A 16,415-nucleotide genomic window follows, 5' to 3' on the forward strand; every position below is an offset into this window, starting at 1 on the left:
CCTCTGGAATTAACCACATTATTGGGAGGATTAAAAAGTAATAAGCATGAAACGCGAGTCCTCTGAGTCTAACCGTGTTGACTTTGACCACATGGTAAGTAATATGACATGGATTTATTTGTTAGACGTGAAAATAATTGGTGTTTAATTGAGTTATTTGTTTTTTAAGGCGGCTGATATGTTTGACTGAACATTAAATGCTTAAAATGAGCATTAGCATCGGAAGATGCTAATGCCATATCTAAGAGCATTTTAGCATAAATGCACCAAATAATCACTGCATCTGAGGCTCAAAAAAAAAAAGAAAATGTCAAAATGAAGTATTGCAAAAATATTTAGAATTGTGCTACAGTACAATTCTAAAGGTAGAATAATACTGTAGTACAATTCTAAAACTTATAATATTTGTTTATATATTATTTTATTTTGTAAATATATTATTTTAATGAGTAAAAGAGGAAAATAAAAGTTTGGGATGTAGAGATATTGTAAAATAGGATGGTATAATGGTAAAGTGAGTTTTTAGAATGGTAAAATAGAGTAGCATTAGCATTTTCCAATGCTAATGCTCTACAGTCTTTCACAAAAAAAAAAAAATATATATATATATATATATATATATAGAGAGAGAGAGAGAGAGAGAGAGAGAGAGAGAGGGTTCTGTAACTTGGGGTACAAATATTTAGATGAATCTATTAACAATTTAACATATATAATAATATATTGGACTAGGTCACCCAATGCTGAATTGACCCGTAGTGGTAAAGTTCCAAACAGAAGCTTCTCTTTGAAATTGTTAACCCTCCAATTTTTTCAATGCCCACCAGTGCTTCGATGATGTTTGACAAGAAATATATATATATATATATATATATATACTGGCGGAGCCAGCATGGGGCGAGGGGGGGCAATTGCCCCCCCTGACTTTGTAAAAAATTTCCCCAAACTACTAGTTTTGTAGGGGGGCATTACACTGTTTATTTATGGTGCTTGACATTTTGACCCACCCTTTTGACATGAAAAAGAGAAAAAGCTGGTCCACTCCACCCTTAAAGAAGCATACTGGAAAGTAAGGAAAAAAGTTTTCCTCAAAAGCTAAAGAAAAAAAAAATTGATAAAAATATAAAGAAGTACTATATTTACAATATTTTTATAACAAATTATATTTATAAAATGTAATTAGTTTTAATTTGAACTTACCACTAAAATTAATTTTTTTTTTTTGAGAAACCGTTAAGAAAATGTTATATACATAACATATCCCTTATTTTTTACCTATTACATTATTCATGGCATTTGTCTTTCTTGTTCATATCTCATAAATGACTTGTCCCATAAATAAACAGTGAAATGCCATTTAATATTTTTTTTAACAATATGCAACATTTACTTTTTATTAAATTTGTTTACAATTGTTTATTTACTTTGTTACTATAATCAATTAATGTATTAATTTTTTTAATACTATCTTTTAATCTTGCCCCCCTAAACTAAAATTCTAGCTCCACCACTGTATATATATATATATATATATATATTTTTTTTTTTTTGGTTTTGGTTAAAATGTTTGATAAGAAATAAAAACCATATCATTTCCGCCATCTTCATTTTTAATCCTATTGTTTGCAATATCTCTCTCTCTCTTTCTCTCTCTCTCAAAATGCATCCCCATCTCTTCCCAACCATCACTTTGTTCTTGATTATAGTAACCATAACCTTAATCCATTGTCCAACATCTTTGCGTGCGGATAATAAGAAATACCTCGCCTGTGAGGCACCATTTAACTGTAGCAACCTTGTGAACCTCAGTTATCCATTCTGGGCATCCAATCGACCAAACTATTGTGGTCACCCTAGTTTTCAGTTAAACTGCAGCAGCGATGTTCCGCAGATCAACCTCACAACCATGAATTACAGTGTCCTTGAAATCATTACCTCATCACGGACTCTCAAGGTTGCTAGGACGGATTACTTGGACCCGATTTGCCCTGCTGCGTTCGTTAATACCACCATTGATAACAACTTATTTTCCTATATTACTTCAAGTGATACGAACCTGACACTCTATTATAATTGCCGTACGCCTCTAGCTAATATTCCAACTCTTCCCTCCTATTATCAGTTTAATTGCTCCAGAAGCAGCAGTACCGAGTTCATCAATTACTATACCCTGAGCTCTGAGACTTTTTTGGTAATTAGCAACGCTATCGGAGCATGCAACTACTGGGTCAATGTTCCAATTTTGCTATCAAAAGTTCCAACTACTGCAACTTATGATGCAGTAATTGCAGCTATTGAAAGCGGTTTCATGTTAGAGTGGGATGCAGATAATTCCCAATGTGATACATGCCTCGAGGCTGGAGGGCTGTGTGGTTCCGACCCAACCACGAGTACATTCGCTTGCCATTGTACAAACGGAACTTTTGCATCCGGTTGTAGCTCTGAATCAACAAGTAAGCATCCATTTTTGTTGTCATAAATTCTTATTTCATTTCTTATCTAGTTGTCTAAGTCGTTTAGATGCTCAGTTACTAGCATCTATATTGGTAGCTAGCTTGAGCGCTTTAATGGAAATAATTAAAAGCTCCTCAGCAGCTAGCCAAACTACAGCTAACATAGTTTTCATCAGAGTAGCGGATTAAGATCAAGCGTCTATGAAAAACTTCGATCTTGTTTTCCGGAATATATAGTATAGATCCGTTGTATATTCCAACATCATCCATCATACTAGTCCATGAGACCTGGCATAAAAGAAGTTGCTTCCTTCAATTCAAGAATTAAGTACCGATTTCCTCTGGTCAATGATGGACTAATTCTTTATGGATCGATGATTAAGATTCTTTTGCGTTAGGCTTAATCTGGGATTGCAAAACTGACTAACCTTTTCTTTTTTATTTGAGGAAGAGGTAACCTTTTCTAGTCTTCGGATTTTTGCGAACGTATACATATACCTAACCTTCCTTGACCACATACCAACCGCCATCCCTGTCTCTTAATTATGTACTGTCTATTTGGGTGTTATTGATAAAACTCAATTTTCTATCAATTTCGTCTATTTGGGTTCGAATTTTTCTCCTTTTCACATTGAAAATCCTAATCCCTGTCTACCAATTTGGTTCTGTCTATTTGGGTTCTTGGTAGAATTGTCTATCAATTTTTTCTGTTGGTTGGGTGCAAAATTTTCTTCTATTCGCATTGAAAATTCTAATCAAGATTTTTCTCCAGATTCAACCACATCAGAGCCCCTTTCTAGTACCCATAACAAACACTGGGCTCTTTGGAAAGTCTGACCTGACTGCTTTTTAGACCCTTTTTTTAATCCCTCCATTAGTATTGATATTATGCTTTCCAATTTCTTGCTTCGCGCTTATCTTGCAATGTATATTACTATGTTCCTTAAACTGATAGTAGTATAATATTGACATTGGAAACGATTAGCAGAGCTGGTTGCCACCATGGGCAGCAAGGTCCAATTAGTAAGTTTAGAAACATTGAATAATTAATGAGGTTTTTATTTTTTGGGTCCGGTAATTTTTTTTTTTTTTTTTTTTGAGAAACTTTTGGATCCGGTTAACGTATGTTGTTAAGACATTTGTTAATGGATTTTTTTTTTTAAATTGATATTATTTTTATAAGAAATATAAAACAAAAAAAATAAATTATTTTTTTCATTTTTCATAAAAATTTTTAAAAATATTTCCTAAACAAATACTCTTAGGGCATTCATTGACAAAATCTTTATTTTTTAAATTTATCTTAAGTGGGGGAAGGAATGTGAATTGTGAAGTGAGAACCCTAAAAACATTCACATTAAAAACACTAGAAAATGTCAATTAACCTAAAAATCATTTGACAAATAAATACTCATACTTAATTCACAAAATATATAGGAATTATTATCCACAAAAATATTGATATCCAAATCAAATAATTTGTAGGAAACGTGAAACATAAATAAAATAGAATTTATTTAGAAGAAAACCGAAAGTTAATTTAATAAAGGATGAACTATTAGTGGTAGGTTATTTGTTCTAATAAGTGATGTTTCAGTTCATCACTTATTTCCATTGAAAGTGGTGTGTTAGTTAAGTATGGGACATTAACAAAAAGAGGAAGTGGCTAACATAATATAATTGAATCCAAACTTATGGATCGACTTAAGCTTTTTGGTCAAGTAAAGTCTCTATATGTTATATTAACTATAGTAATATATGGCTGACTTTAAACAAATGTGATATATTTATGCTTTGTTTGTTTCATTGTAAAGTATTTTACGGAAATTTTTTTAGCATTTTAGTCTCAATAGATTGATTTGCAATATAGATAATTTTTTAGGGGAGAACTTTTGGGGTTGGGTCTGATAACTAATACTCTAGAATTTTATAGATTAGTAGTTGATATAGCATGTTGAAAGTTGAAACACAACATTAAAATCTTAAGCTAGTAGGATAAACAAACCCTGAAATTTTATGTCGGCAGCCACTCTTTTACTTATCATGTTTGAATATTTTGACAAAAACAATAATCCTCTATGCCCCAAAAATATCTTTAATTTGGTCTTCAAATTTTCGCTTCTTTTTTTTTTTCTTTTTTGGTCTACATGGCTAATTGATTATAAGTGAAATAACGGCAGAGACTAAGATGACAACAAATTAAAAACTATAAAGCCTAAATTGAAAGCTATAAAATGTTGAGGACCAAATTAAAAATAAAGCTAAAATCCTTGATGATATACAAGTAGAAGTCGTCAATTGATACAATAGTAGGTAGATTTGAAGAGTTTGTGTGTTGTGTTGTGCTAATTTTGCTATTAGATTTAACTATCTTTGTCTTAGCGTACTATCCATTTATTATTATTACTTCTTTCTTTTTTTCATAATATGTAAAACTTTTATTGAACCAGAAAACTATACAACTTAGGAGGAGCCCATATTAGAACCAAAGCAATGCTCCTGTAAGATAACATCAACAAAAGCTTGGGGGCCTAGACTTAAATCAAAGAAACCAAAAGCCTATTCTTCAAAGACCACCTAGCCAAAACATGAGGAGATTTATTAGCTTCCCTACTAACCAATTGAAAATACATACACTAAAAAGCCTCCGCTAGATTACTAACTATATATCTCCAGCTTATAATCCTCCAGAACAACTCTAACCCAGCCCCTGAAACGCCTCTATGTAAGCTTTGGTATCACTTTCGATAATTATTCTCTCCAAGTTCTGGGTTTTGGCTAGCTGCACTGCCCATAGTATTGCTTCGACCCCTACTTTGAGAGGGATAATGGTATCGGCTTCTTTAGATGTAGCCAAAACCATTGCCCCCCTCCAAACTCTAGCGACTACCGCAACAATTAAGAACTCTTTGCCCACTGCAGCGTTGTAATTAAATTTCACGTCCTTTTGGAGGATGAGACCATTTGCTGTGGATTTTTAAGACACAATTGTTATGTGGGATCTCACTTCTCCAGCCGTGTTCTTTTTTTAGCAAGCATAGATTCCCAACTAGGCTGTCAATCTCAAAAGTCTTCTTTTCAAACAACACTTGGTTCCTATTTTTCCAAATCAATTCTAGTATTATGGCTCCAGACAAAGTAAAAGCTTCCTTACGTTCCATATTCAAACCAAATATCATTGGTGGATCCAAAATCCATATATAAGACCTTCCCAACTTTGAAAGAATATAGTTTTAACTTTCCACTCACTTCCAAACCATAATGCCCTTGTAACTTGACAATTCCAAAAAAGATGAATGGGGGATTCAATATTATGGTCACATAAAACATAAGAAGTTTCTTCAATGAGACATAGCCTGCTCAATCTATCCCTTGTGAGAGGGGCACCCACTGTAGTATGCCAGAGGTGCATTTTTCAACCTGTCATGGAGCTTTGGCTTCCAAATTTTCTTTAAGACTGGGTGGTTAGGGGCTATGTTAGCATCCATTGTTCATTCTCTATAAACTGATTTGACAGTCAATCTTCTTAACTACTTCTTATCCAGGTCCATCCATCCACCTGGGCACTATTCCATCTAGGTGTGTTCAATATGGCTTTAACAGAGGCTTCATCAAAATAAAATTTCAACTTTGCCACATCCCAACCTATTTTATCTTGATTCGTTACTTGAGAAACCACTAAGCATTAAGTCTCCCCATGGCCTCTTCGAGGCTTAGGAATGAAATCTGTAACATCTAGGATCCATGGCTCATTCCAAACCCAAATGCTATAACTATTTCCTATTCGTCTGCTTGCACCTTTTGCCATAAGGGGTTTAATAGCTTCCAGTCCTCTCTAAGACCAAGATGCATTTTTTGTTGGACCAGAATTTAGCCAATTATTGTGAACTCTATACTTGGCTCTTAGAATTTTGACACAAAAACTATCTCTATTGGAAAGAACCCACCAACCTAGCTTTGCTATAATGACCATGTTAAAACTTTCAAAAGACTTAAAGCCCAACTCACCATCATGCAATGTTAACATTACTCATTCCAGGAAATAGGAGTAAAATACCTGACTAGTCCAAGCTAATAGATAGACCAGACCATCTACAGTACATTTCCAAGCAGCCCATCAAAGACTCAATCTCAGCTACCTTTGCTTCACAAAATAGCATAACATCATTTGTGCACGTATAGTAATTTGGATATTCTTGGGGTCTTACTGCTAGGGTTGTTCAAGCCACCCGCAAACCAAATCCACCCACCAAACCCGACCCAACCCGTCACCACCAAATCTGACTGCTCCAGCGGTTGACTATGAGTCCCAACCTTCAAAAACCAAACAGCGGCGGATCTCCTCCTCCAAAACCCAAGCAACCTTACCCAACTATAAATACATCAAATTTGGCAATTTTAACCCATTTCAATGACCTTTCCGACTAGATGCAACGGAGTTCGGCTACCAACATAGCTAGATCCGGTGGAGATCCGTTAGATTTAGTAGGAATTCACTATGAGTTCTTTGCCAAATTTGGTGAAAATCTCTCCAGATCCAACAAGATCTCCACCAAATCTGGCGAGATCTCACGAGATCTTAGATGAGTCTCGCCAGATCTTATGAGATCTCTCCACTCCTCATACTTTTTCAACGATTTTTGGCTTCACCTAAAGCTGACCACCATCCAAGGATTACCCAATCCATTAAACCCAATACCCTACGGATCAACTACAGTCTGGAAGTTCTCCACCCGATCTAATTGGGTTAGCTTTCGACTTCCAATCTTGTAATTCTTGTGGCCCTCTTCTAGCCTTTCCACGGGGCAACTGTCGCTCGGCCTCCTCAGGCGAGTTGTAACCCTCAGTTCTTCTAATCCGTTGGGTACTTTGGTTGTCTTAGCTAGGCTGGGCCTAGTTTGATAACTAGTTGGGCCTGATTATTCCTGATCAGGTCGGTCTTGTCAAGGGTGCCCTTTCTTCAACCCCCACAATTACATTATTGCCAATATACATAACAATTCTACTTAGGTTGGTTTTAAATTTTTTTTTTTTTTTTTAAAAAAAATCAATACTTTCTACTTAGGTTAGATGACATGTCCTTTTCAAAATATAATAAATACAAACAAGTGAGCAACTCCTCCCAAGTTGTAAGGGGTAGTAAAACCATTCGTCTCTCTCTCTCAAGACTAAAAGTTCTTATTAGATGCCACAACATTAGTTATAATTTGATCAATATATTACCAAAGAATAACTCTGACACCACAACTTGTGCCACAACTCGCCCATGTGGCAAATGTGGCAAGTTGTGGTTGGTGGAGGAGTAATGGTGAGTCCATGTAGGAACACCCTTCTACCAACCACAACTCACCACATGGACTATTTGTGGCACAAGTTGTGGCACCAGAACTACTTATTACCAAAAGTAAAACCTTTGGTCAATAAGTGGACTGTCCTGCCACTGACATGCTATAAGTTAAGTATCACTCAAATCTATTAATGAAAATGTAATAAATGGTTGTCCAAGCTCAAGTTCCACGTGTCATTTTTTCAATAAAAAATCCACGTCAGCACAATTTTTTTTATGAAACTCGAGTGTTTAAAACTCTATTTAAATAGCAAACTCGAGTTTCATGAACTCGAGTTTCAAAAAATTGGCATTTTGCTATTTATTTTGCAAACAGTGGTATGTTGCTAATAATTTCCGCCATAAGTGGTAAATGGCCGATTTGGCCATTTTGGCTGCCCTTCATATTATTAATATTTAATGTGAATGCTTCTTCCCTTCATATTATTTATTATTCTCTATATCTTCCAGTTTTTCCATTTAGCAAACTCCAAAATCCCCCATATTACTTTGCCATATTCCCCTCCTGGACCTATCAAGCAATACAACCAATTTCATGTTTCCTCTGGAATTAAACCACATTGTTAGGAGGATTAAAAAGTAATAAGCATGGAACGCCAGTCATTTGAGTCTAACCTTGTTGACTTTGATCATAGTATGTGTAATATGACGAGGATGTATTTGTTAGACGTGAAAAAAAGAAAAAAGAAAAAAAAAAATATTAGAGTTTAGGTGAGTTTTTTGTTTTTAAAGGCGGCTGATATTTTTGACTTAGCTTAAAATGGTTGCAGCCTAGTTGTGTGTGTATATATATATATATATAGAGAGAGAGAGAGAGAGAGAGAGAGAGAGAGAGATCTGACTTGGGTAGGCAATCTAGATATCGTGCAGGGACCGCTTATAAATATTTAGATCTATCAACATAAACTGGACTAGGTCACCTAAGACTGAATTGACCCGTAGTGGTCAGGTTCCAAACAGAAGCTTCTCTTTGAAATTTTTAACCCTCCCATTTTTCAATGCCCACCATGATGTTTGATAAGAAATAGTGTATATATATATATATATATAGGGTTAAAATGTTTGATAAGAAATAAAAATCGTAACATTTCCACCGTCTTCTTTTTCAACCCAATTGCTCGCAATATCTCTTCAATCCTCTCTCTCAAGATGCATCCCCATCTCTTCCCAGCCATCACTCTGTCCATGATGATAATAGCCATAACCTTAATCCATTGTCCAACAACCTTGCGCGCAGAAGATGAGCAATACCTCAACTGCAGCGCACCGTTAAATTGTAGCGGCTTTACCAACCTCGGTTATCCTTTTTGGGGATTGAATCGGCCAGAATATTGTGGTCACCCAAGTTTTCAGTTAGATTGCAGCAATGATGCCCCGCGAATCAATATCTCAAACATGAACTACAGAGTCCTTGAGGTCAATAAAACATTGCGGACTCTCAGGGTTGCTACTTGCTAGGACGGATTACTGGGACACGATTTGCCCTTCTGTGCTTGTTAATACCACCATAGATTTCACCCTATTTTCCTATAATACTTCAGATGCGAACCTGACACTCTATTATCAATGCCCTGTCACTTTAGTTCCTATTACATCTCTGGTCAGTACTAGCGTTCTTCAGTTTAACTGCACCATAAACAATACAAATTTTTTCAATTACTAGTCCCCGAACATCTACTCTCCGGATTTATCCTCAATTAGTAACTCAATCGGCGCATGCAACTACTGGGTCAATGTTCCAATTCTGCTACCAACAACTGCGATTGCTACAACTCAAGATGCAGTAATAGCAGCTATTGATGGCGGCTTCATGTTGACTTGGAATGCAAGTAATCCCCAGTGTGATACATGCCTAGGGGCCGGAGGGCTTTGTGGTTCTGACCCAAACACAAGTGCATTTGCTTGCCACTGTCAAAACGGGACTTTTGTATCCGGGTGTGCTGGACCTGTATCATCATCAAGTAAGCATGAATTTTTGCTGTCATTCGTTCTTATTTCATTTCTTGTCTAGTTTTCTATGCCGTTTAGATGCTCAGTTACTAGCATCTATATTGGTAGCTGCCTTCTGCTTCTCTCATATTTTTACTTTAGCGTGAGCGCTTTACTGGTAATAAGTGCTCCTCAGCAGCTAGCCTAACTACAACTAACATTGTTTTCATCAGACTAGAAGATTAAGATCAAACGTTTAGGAAAAACTCCGATCTTGTTTTCCAGCAAATATAGCATCCATCATATTTTTGAACATCATACATAAGTCCATGAGACCTGGCATCAGAAAAGTTGCTCCCTTCAATTCAAGAATAAGTAAATATTTTCCTCCGGTCAATGATGGACTGATTCCTTGGTTCTCTTTGCAAGAATATTAAATAAATGGATGATTTGTGTTAGAAGTATGTGATTAAATAATTAAATTTATCATATCTCAATAACTTAATCTTTTGGAACAATCATTAATTTAATAATTAGATAAGATCAAAACCAAGTCAAGTTGTGGGATAACATTTATTAAGGATTACACTGTAGACACTAACGTCCTCTAGCAGCAATTATATGCTGTAGCACTGTGGACCATATTGTGCTTGGCTTAATCTGGGATTACAAAACTGATTAACCTTTTCTAGTATTTGGATTTTTCAACGTATACACCTGTTCCTTGACCGAATACCAATTATCAACCGTCTATGAATTTTGTTTTGTGTATTTGGGTGCTCTTGAATCTTGATAGAACTCAATTGTCTATCAATTTAGTCCATTAGAGTGCGAAATTTTCGCCTACTCCCATTTGAAAATGCTAATCAACCCTGTCTATCAATTTTGGTCTCTATCTATTCTAGGTTGCACCAACATGCCTGTCGGACACCAATATCGGTAAGACTCGCCGGACTCCGGTGTCCGAGTGGTTTTTTTTTTTTTTTGTCGCTTCTCCAACACGGTAAGGAGGTTGTGGACCGGTACAAACAAGAAGAAAAAAGAAAAAGAAAAGGAAGAAGAAGATGAGAAAAATGGGTCTGTGACTCACTGACTTGGTGCCTAATGACTGAGATATGTGCTCCAAATCTTTCAATTTTTTTTTCCCCTTCTAAACCCTTTTCTAATTTAGATCTCATTCCTCTCCATTGTAACTGCCGCTACGTCATCTTTATTCTCCTTCTTTTTTCCTGCGTCTTTGGTTTCTTCATTGCTAATGCATTACAAATGTGTGCTTTTAGCTTTGTATCTTTCAAACGTTCATATCTAACTATTTAGTCAATGATGTCAGATGATTAGGTGGGAGTGGTGTGGCAATTTAATGCACTTGTTGTATATCTTTTGCTATTTTAGAGTCATCACGTGTCTATCTTTCTTTTTTCTCTTTCCTTTTTTTTTTTTTTTTCTTTTTCTCATTCCTTCACTTCTTCTTTTTGGCTTTAATTGATTCCTTCACTTGTGGTTTATTGTAAATATTGTATTTTTAAAATTCTAAACATAAACGTATTTTATGTCTAAAAATATTAAATAACAGGGTCTAGTTAATGTGTGCCCTTAGGGCACACATTAATTATCTATTTTGAAAAAAAATTTATGGAAAATTGAAAAAGCTGTCAAAACAGTGAATTATTTTTTCGTTTTCCATAAAAAAATTCCTAAAATTGTTTACTAATATATGCCCTTAAAGGCACATGCTAGTAAATCCCTAAATAATATGCCTAAATATAAAATTTAATTAATTATTTAATTGTCGTACCCATGCCATGTCGTACCCTTATTTTTTAAAAATTGCCGTACCCCCGTATCCGTACCTGTGTCCGTGTCCGTGCAACTTAGTATCTATTTGGATGTTCTTGATAAAACTTTTCAATACATTTAAATAAAGTATATAATCCCACACACATTGCAATGATTTTTTTTTTTTTAATTTGAATAATTAACATGTTTATCTCTGTTTATGAGTGTTATAAGCTATTTCTAACCTTTTCTATATTATAATAATAATAATAATAATAAGTACTAATTACAATTTTAGTCTGTTAATATTTTCAAACCAATTCAAAATAAAATTGACAAAGTTGATGAACAATCAAGTTAGTTCAAGATTATTTGACTTCAAGGATTAAAAAATGTATTTGGAAAAGGCTAACTACCTTGCCAATATTGTTGGCAGTCCGTACTTCTCCTCTTCCATTATTTCTATATGACTCAATCCTCTAGCTGTCTGAGTTGCAATATCTCTTTGTTTTCTGGGTTAAATCTTGTGGTTTACTTCCTTGACACTTAATAGTATTACGTATTAACAATCACTTCCTATGCACTCACACTGATATTATGTTTGTACTATAGGATCATCTTCCAAGCTGAAGCGTAAAATTGTCATAGGTATGTAGTATTATCATGAAAAATTTGTTAGATGAAAACTGGGTTATCATTGGTTGCACATGACAAAGTTTCCTTTCTTTAACAACAGGCATTACGGCTGCTGTGCTTGGGACTATAGTAGTCTTTATCATAATATGCTGCCTTAGAAGAGAACAATTGAGTAAGGCATTGATCTTTAGGAGGACAGCAAGGAAAAATGATGAAAATGTCAAGGCATTTATATTGAATTATGGTTCACTTGCTCCCAAGCACTATAGTTATGCAGAGATCAAGAAGATGACCAACTCATTCATAAACAAACTAGGCCAAGGAGGATATAGCAGTGTATACAAAGGAAAGCTGCCAGATGGTAAGCTCGTGGCAGTAAAAGTTCTAAGTGAATCCAAAGGCAATGGAGAAGATTTTATTAATGAAGTTGCTAGCATTTGTAGGACTTCTCATGTTAATATAGTCACTCTTTTAGGTTTCAGTTATGAAAAGAACAAGCGAGCTCTAATATATGAATTTATGCCCAATGGATCTCTAGATAAATTCATATATCATCGAGAATCTTCAGCAACAAATTGTCGCTTGGAATGGAAAACATTGTACAAAATTGCAGTTGACATTGCTCGTGGACTAGAGTATTTACATCGAGGTTGTAGCACAAGGATTTTGCATTTTGACATAAAGCCTCAAAATATTCTTTTAGATGAAGATTTCAACCCAAAAATCTCTGATTTTGGCCTTGCTAAACTATGCCAAAGAAAAGATAGCATTGTATCAATGAATGGCATGAGAGGAACAGCAGGGTACATTGCCCCAGAAGTATTTAGTCGGAGCTTTGGAGGAGTCTCTCACAAGTCTGATGTCTATAGTTATGGAATGCTGATTCTTGAAATGGTTGGAGGAAGAAAGAATTTTGATGCTGGAGTGTCTAACAGCAGTGAAAAATATTTTCCAGATTGGATTTATAAGGATCTTGAACTAGATTTGGATGGAAGAACACGTGGGGTCATCACAGAGGAAAAAGAGACATCAAGTAAGATGATCCTGGTGAGTTTATGGTGCATTCAGACAAATCCAACTGATCGACCATCCATGAATAAGGTGGTAGAGATGTTAGAAGGAACTCTTCATTCCTTACAAATACCCCCAAAGCCTTTCTTGTGTTCGCCTAAAGTGTCACCAATGGAGTCTTCAACAACTTCATGAGCCAAAATTAATTCAAAAGAAAAGGTTAGGATCCAGTCTTGGGTGGGAAAAAGAGAAACATTTTTTATTAGTCATTTCATATATTGAATCTGATAGGGCAAAAATGTATTGACCCCTTGTAAATTAATTAATTACCCAAGTTAATTAATTAGGTTCAATTACATGCAATGGCGCGGTAACACAAACAAATCACCAACTAAACTAAATGCAACGGAAATTAAATTTGACACAGTGATTTGTTTACGAATAGGGAAAACCACCAAGGCAAAAACCCCACCGGGTGATTTTAAAGTCACCACTCCCAAGAATCCACTAATCAATAATCAAGTAATTACAAGTAAAAGGAATCTTACCAACTACCCTTGGTCTATCACCAATTACCAACCTACAGTTGAATATTCACTCCAATACCCAATTGGACTTGATCTTGTAGTGGCACTCTTTCTGTTTAATGCACGAATCCCAGTATGTGACTAACCAATGATACACGGATCCCAGTATGTGACTAACTCCAGTAACTTGAAGAAGGTTGTTGGCTACAAAGTTCTTCACTTCAGGCACAATGAAGATCAGGAAGCTCTTTGGTTACAAAACCCTTTGGCGTAAAAACATAGTAGCTTCTTTTAGAGAGAATAAGGCACTAGGTCACTCGATGCATGTGCGACGGTCTTTAAAATAATCCTTATATATGTCTAAGGTTGTGATAAAAGAAACCCTACACAAATATACAAGAATCTGCATGCAATCAAATCTGAAAATTTTAATTTCATAATTGTCAACAAAAACAGCATATGTCGAGCTTCAACATTAATTCTCGATAGAAAGGAGTTTGTCGAGACTTTTAACGAGCTTTAGTGAACAGCTCTTTCTTCACTTGTTTCTTGGTCAGATCTTCATGGTTTTAACACTTGACTTGAACCCTTGTTTCTTGAAGTACTAAACCCATCCTAGATCTACCCAATTACAAGTAAAGTGCATTTTGTTAAAAGATTAGCCAATTACATAAAATATGTCCTTAACAATCTAACAAACTCCCTCTTTAGCAATCCATGACAAAACCACAACAAAACAAATAATCATGAGAGAAGTCTTAAATCACTAAACTCATAATCACTTGTTGTATTACAAAATAAATCTATCCCTACTACAAACTCTTGAAAAACTTTGCAAGAAGAGAGTTCATGGCAAGATAGACTTTCACAACCTGTCTTTCTGAAACACTTAAACAAAACTCATCAAGGCATCATATGTGAAACAAAAATAAAGATTGCGTACATAAAGAAACGTGCGTATAAAGATATTGAAGAAACATCACATGTAATAAAAGAAGAAAATGCATTAAGTCCTCACTACATTCCTCAAAAACTATGAACACTCCCCCTATCAAAAATGACCTATACTAACTCTCCCCCTAAGTACAATACTACTCTCAAAACCAAAACTACTTCCCCTTTTTGTCACAAATAACAAAGGGTAAGTCACTGAGAGGTCGTCATCTTGTCATCATTGGAAGAGCTAGCACCATCCTTATCATCTTCATCATCATCATCGTCGTCCTCAGAATGAGAAGCTGCAGGATGCTCCAAAGAAGGAGAGGGTGCAAAACCAGCCATGCGAGCCTGCTAGCGAGCAATGCGACCCACTCGGGTGTTCATCTGACACATCTCATCAGTGAGATAGTCTAGACGACCACCAAAGTCAACCTGCATCCTCTGGAGCTGCTCCATAATGGCCTCGAGGATCACACCACCAGTCATAGAGGTAAAAGGGGTAGAAGAAGACGAAGCCAAAGATGGTGGAGCTGCAAGAGACGCGAGATCGGTTATCTCAACGCGTGGCCGCTTCGACTGAAGCTAAGCCTCACTCTGCCGAACAGAACCAGCGCTGATGGCACCCATGATAGTGAAGAGAGGGGAGAAAGGAACGGAAAAGGAGAAGTGCTAAAGGGTCCGTGTGATAGTCGAAGGAAAGATAAGCTTATCACGAGTAGCGGCATCCTGATAAACACCAATAATAGATGTGATGAAATGAGAGGGAAAATCAATGGTAAAATCCTCCATCAAAGAAAGAAGAAAAGAGCACACGACTCAGTGATGGAGTTATAGTAAAACAATGGTGTAAGAGTGAATGTCATCACCATGTTAAGGAATCTCGAGCATTTTGCAAAACCTGAGCATGGAGTGTTTAGCTTACCACCCCATATAGGAGTCTCACATAAGTGAGAGATAAGCTCATCTCTGGACACAGTCCATAGACGATCATAGCTAGGGTAGTCAGGATGCGCTACCCTAGGGACACGTAGTACCTCGGCAACAAGATCCGGGGTAACTACTATACGTGTACCTCTGAATCACGTAGCGAACTGAGGCACAGAGGTATCGATGCCGTGTATGTTGGAGTAGAACTCCTGTATAAACACGACAGGACAACACACGGGTTTCTCACATAGAGATTCCCATCCCCGAGTCCAAATGACATCGGGTGGCGTAATGTTGGAAAAATCCAACAAAATGACCTGGCGTTCCGGATGAATGCCACGGGCCTGGAAGTTCTCAAAGAAGTCCGTCTTGGCCTTCTCATCAGGAACCGGATGTGAGATGGAACAGAAGGAAGAGGCGAAGAGGATGACCTGAAATCTTGAAGAGGGTTCCAAGCCAGAATGGATTTTCTCTGTTTGGGTGCCATAGAGAGGTTCTATTCAAGAGAGAGAGAAAAGACAGAATAGGATCACAATCTCAGACCATAAAAAAGAGAAAATCAGAAGTACATATGCATGAAAAGTGCATGAACATATGACATGAAAATTTAAGAGCATCATTGGTAAAACCCCATCCAAACCTAACAGTACTCACATCAATAATCAAGCACACATCTAACAAATGCATGAAACATTGTTATAATGCTAATGGAATGCAATGCATGATCATATAGCAACAACATCATAACACCCAACCCAAAAATTTCAAGATAAACTCAAAAACCCCCCAAAAATTTTGAAAAACCCCAAAACTTAGGTCTAAATGCATGAAATGCATGAAAAGAAAGAGGATTAGAACACTTACCAAGTG

The 16,415-nt window shown here is 36.1% G+C and overlaps 1 protein-coding gene across 2 annotated transcripts; it reads left to right on the forward strand.

Moving 5' to 3' along the window:
* Positions 1-1,578: 1,578 nt before the first annotated feature.
* LOC126713862 (PR5-like receptor kinase) lies at positions 1,579-13,510 on the forward strand. Of its 2 annotated transcripts, none has more exons than XM_050413763.1 (3): positions 1,579-2,453; positions 12,118-12,153; positions 12,242-13,510. In XM_050413763.1, the coding sequence occupies exons 1-3, from the start codon at positions 1,661-1,663 to the stop codon at positions 13,345-13,347; spliced, it is 1,935 nt and encodes a 644-aa protein (XP_050269720.1). In that variant the 5' UTR covers positions 1,579-1,660; the 3' UTR covers positions 13,348-13,510. The 2 variants fall into 2 exon arrangements, with proteins under 2 accessions (XP_050269720.1, XP_050269721.1); XM_050413764.1 differs by lacking the exon at positions 1,579-2,453 and adding an exon at positions 8,855-9,761.
* Positions 13,511-16,415: the final 2,905 nt, after the last annotated feature.

The sequence above is a fragment of the Quercus robur genome, chromosome 2 (genome assembly GCF_932294415.1).
Source record: "Quercus robur chromosome 2, dhQueRobu3.1, whole genome shotgun sequence".
Lineage (NCBI taxonomy): Eukaryota > Viridiplantae > Streptophyta > Magnoliopsida > Fagales > Fagaceae > Quercus > Quercus robur.

Bases quoted from the DNA above. Each gene is read 5' to 3' on its own strand.
- LOC126713862 (XM_050413763.1), top strand. From the start codon at position 1,661: ATGCATCCCCATCTCTTCCCAACCATCACTTTGTTCTTGATTATAGTA. The intron at 2,454-12,117 runs GTAAGCATCCAT...TTTGTACTATAG, and splicing joins TTGTAGCTCTGAATCAACAA to GATCATCTTCCAAGCTGAAG. The intron at 12,154-12,241 runs GTATGTAGTATT...CTTTAACAACAG, and splicing joins GAAGCGTAAAATTGTCATAG to GCATTACGGCTGCTGTGCTT.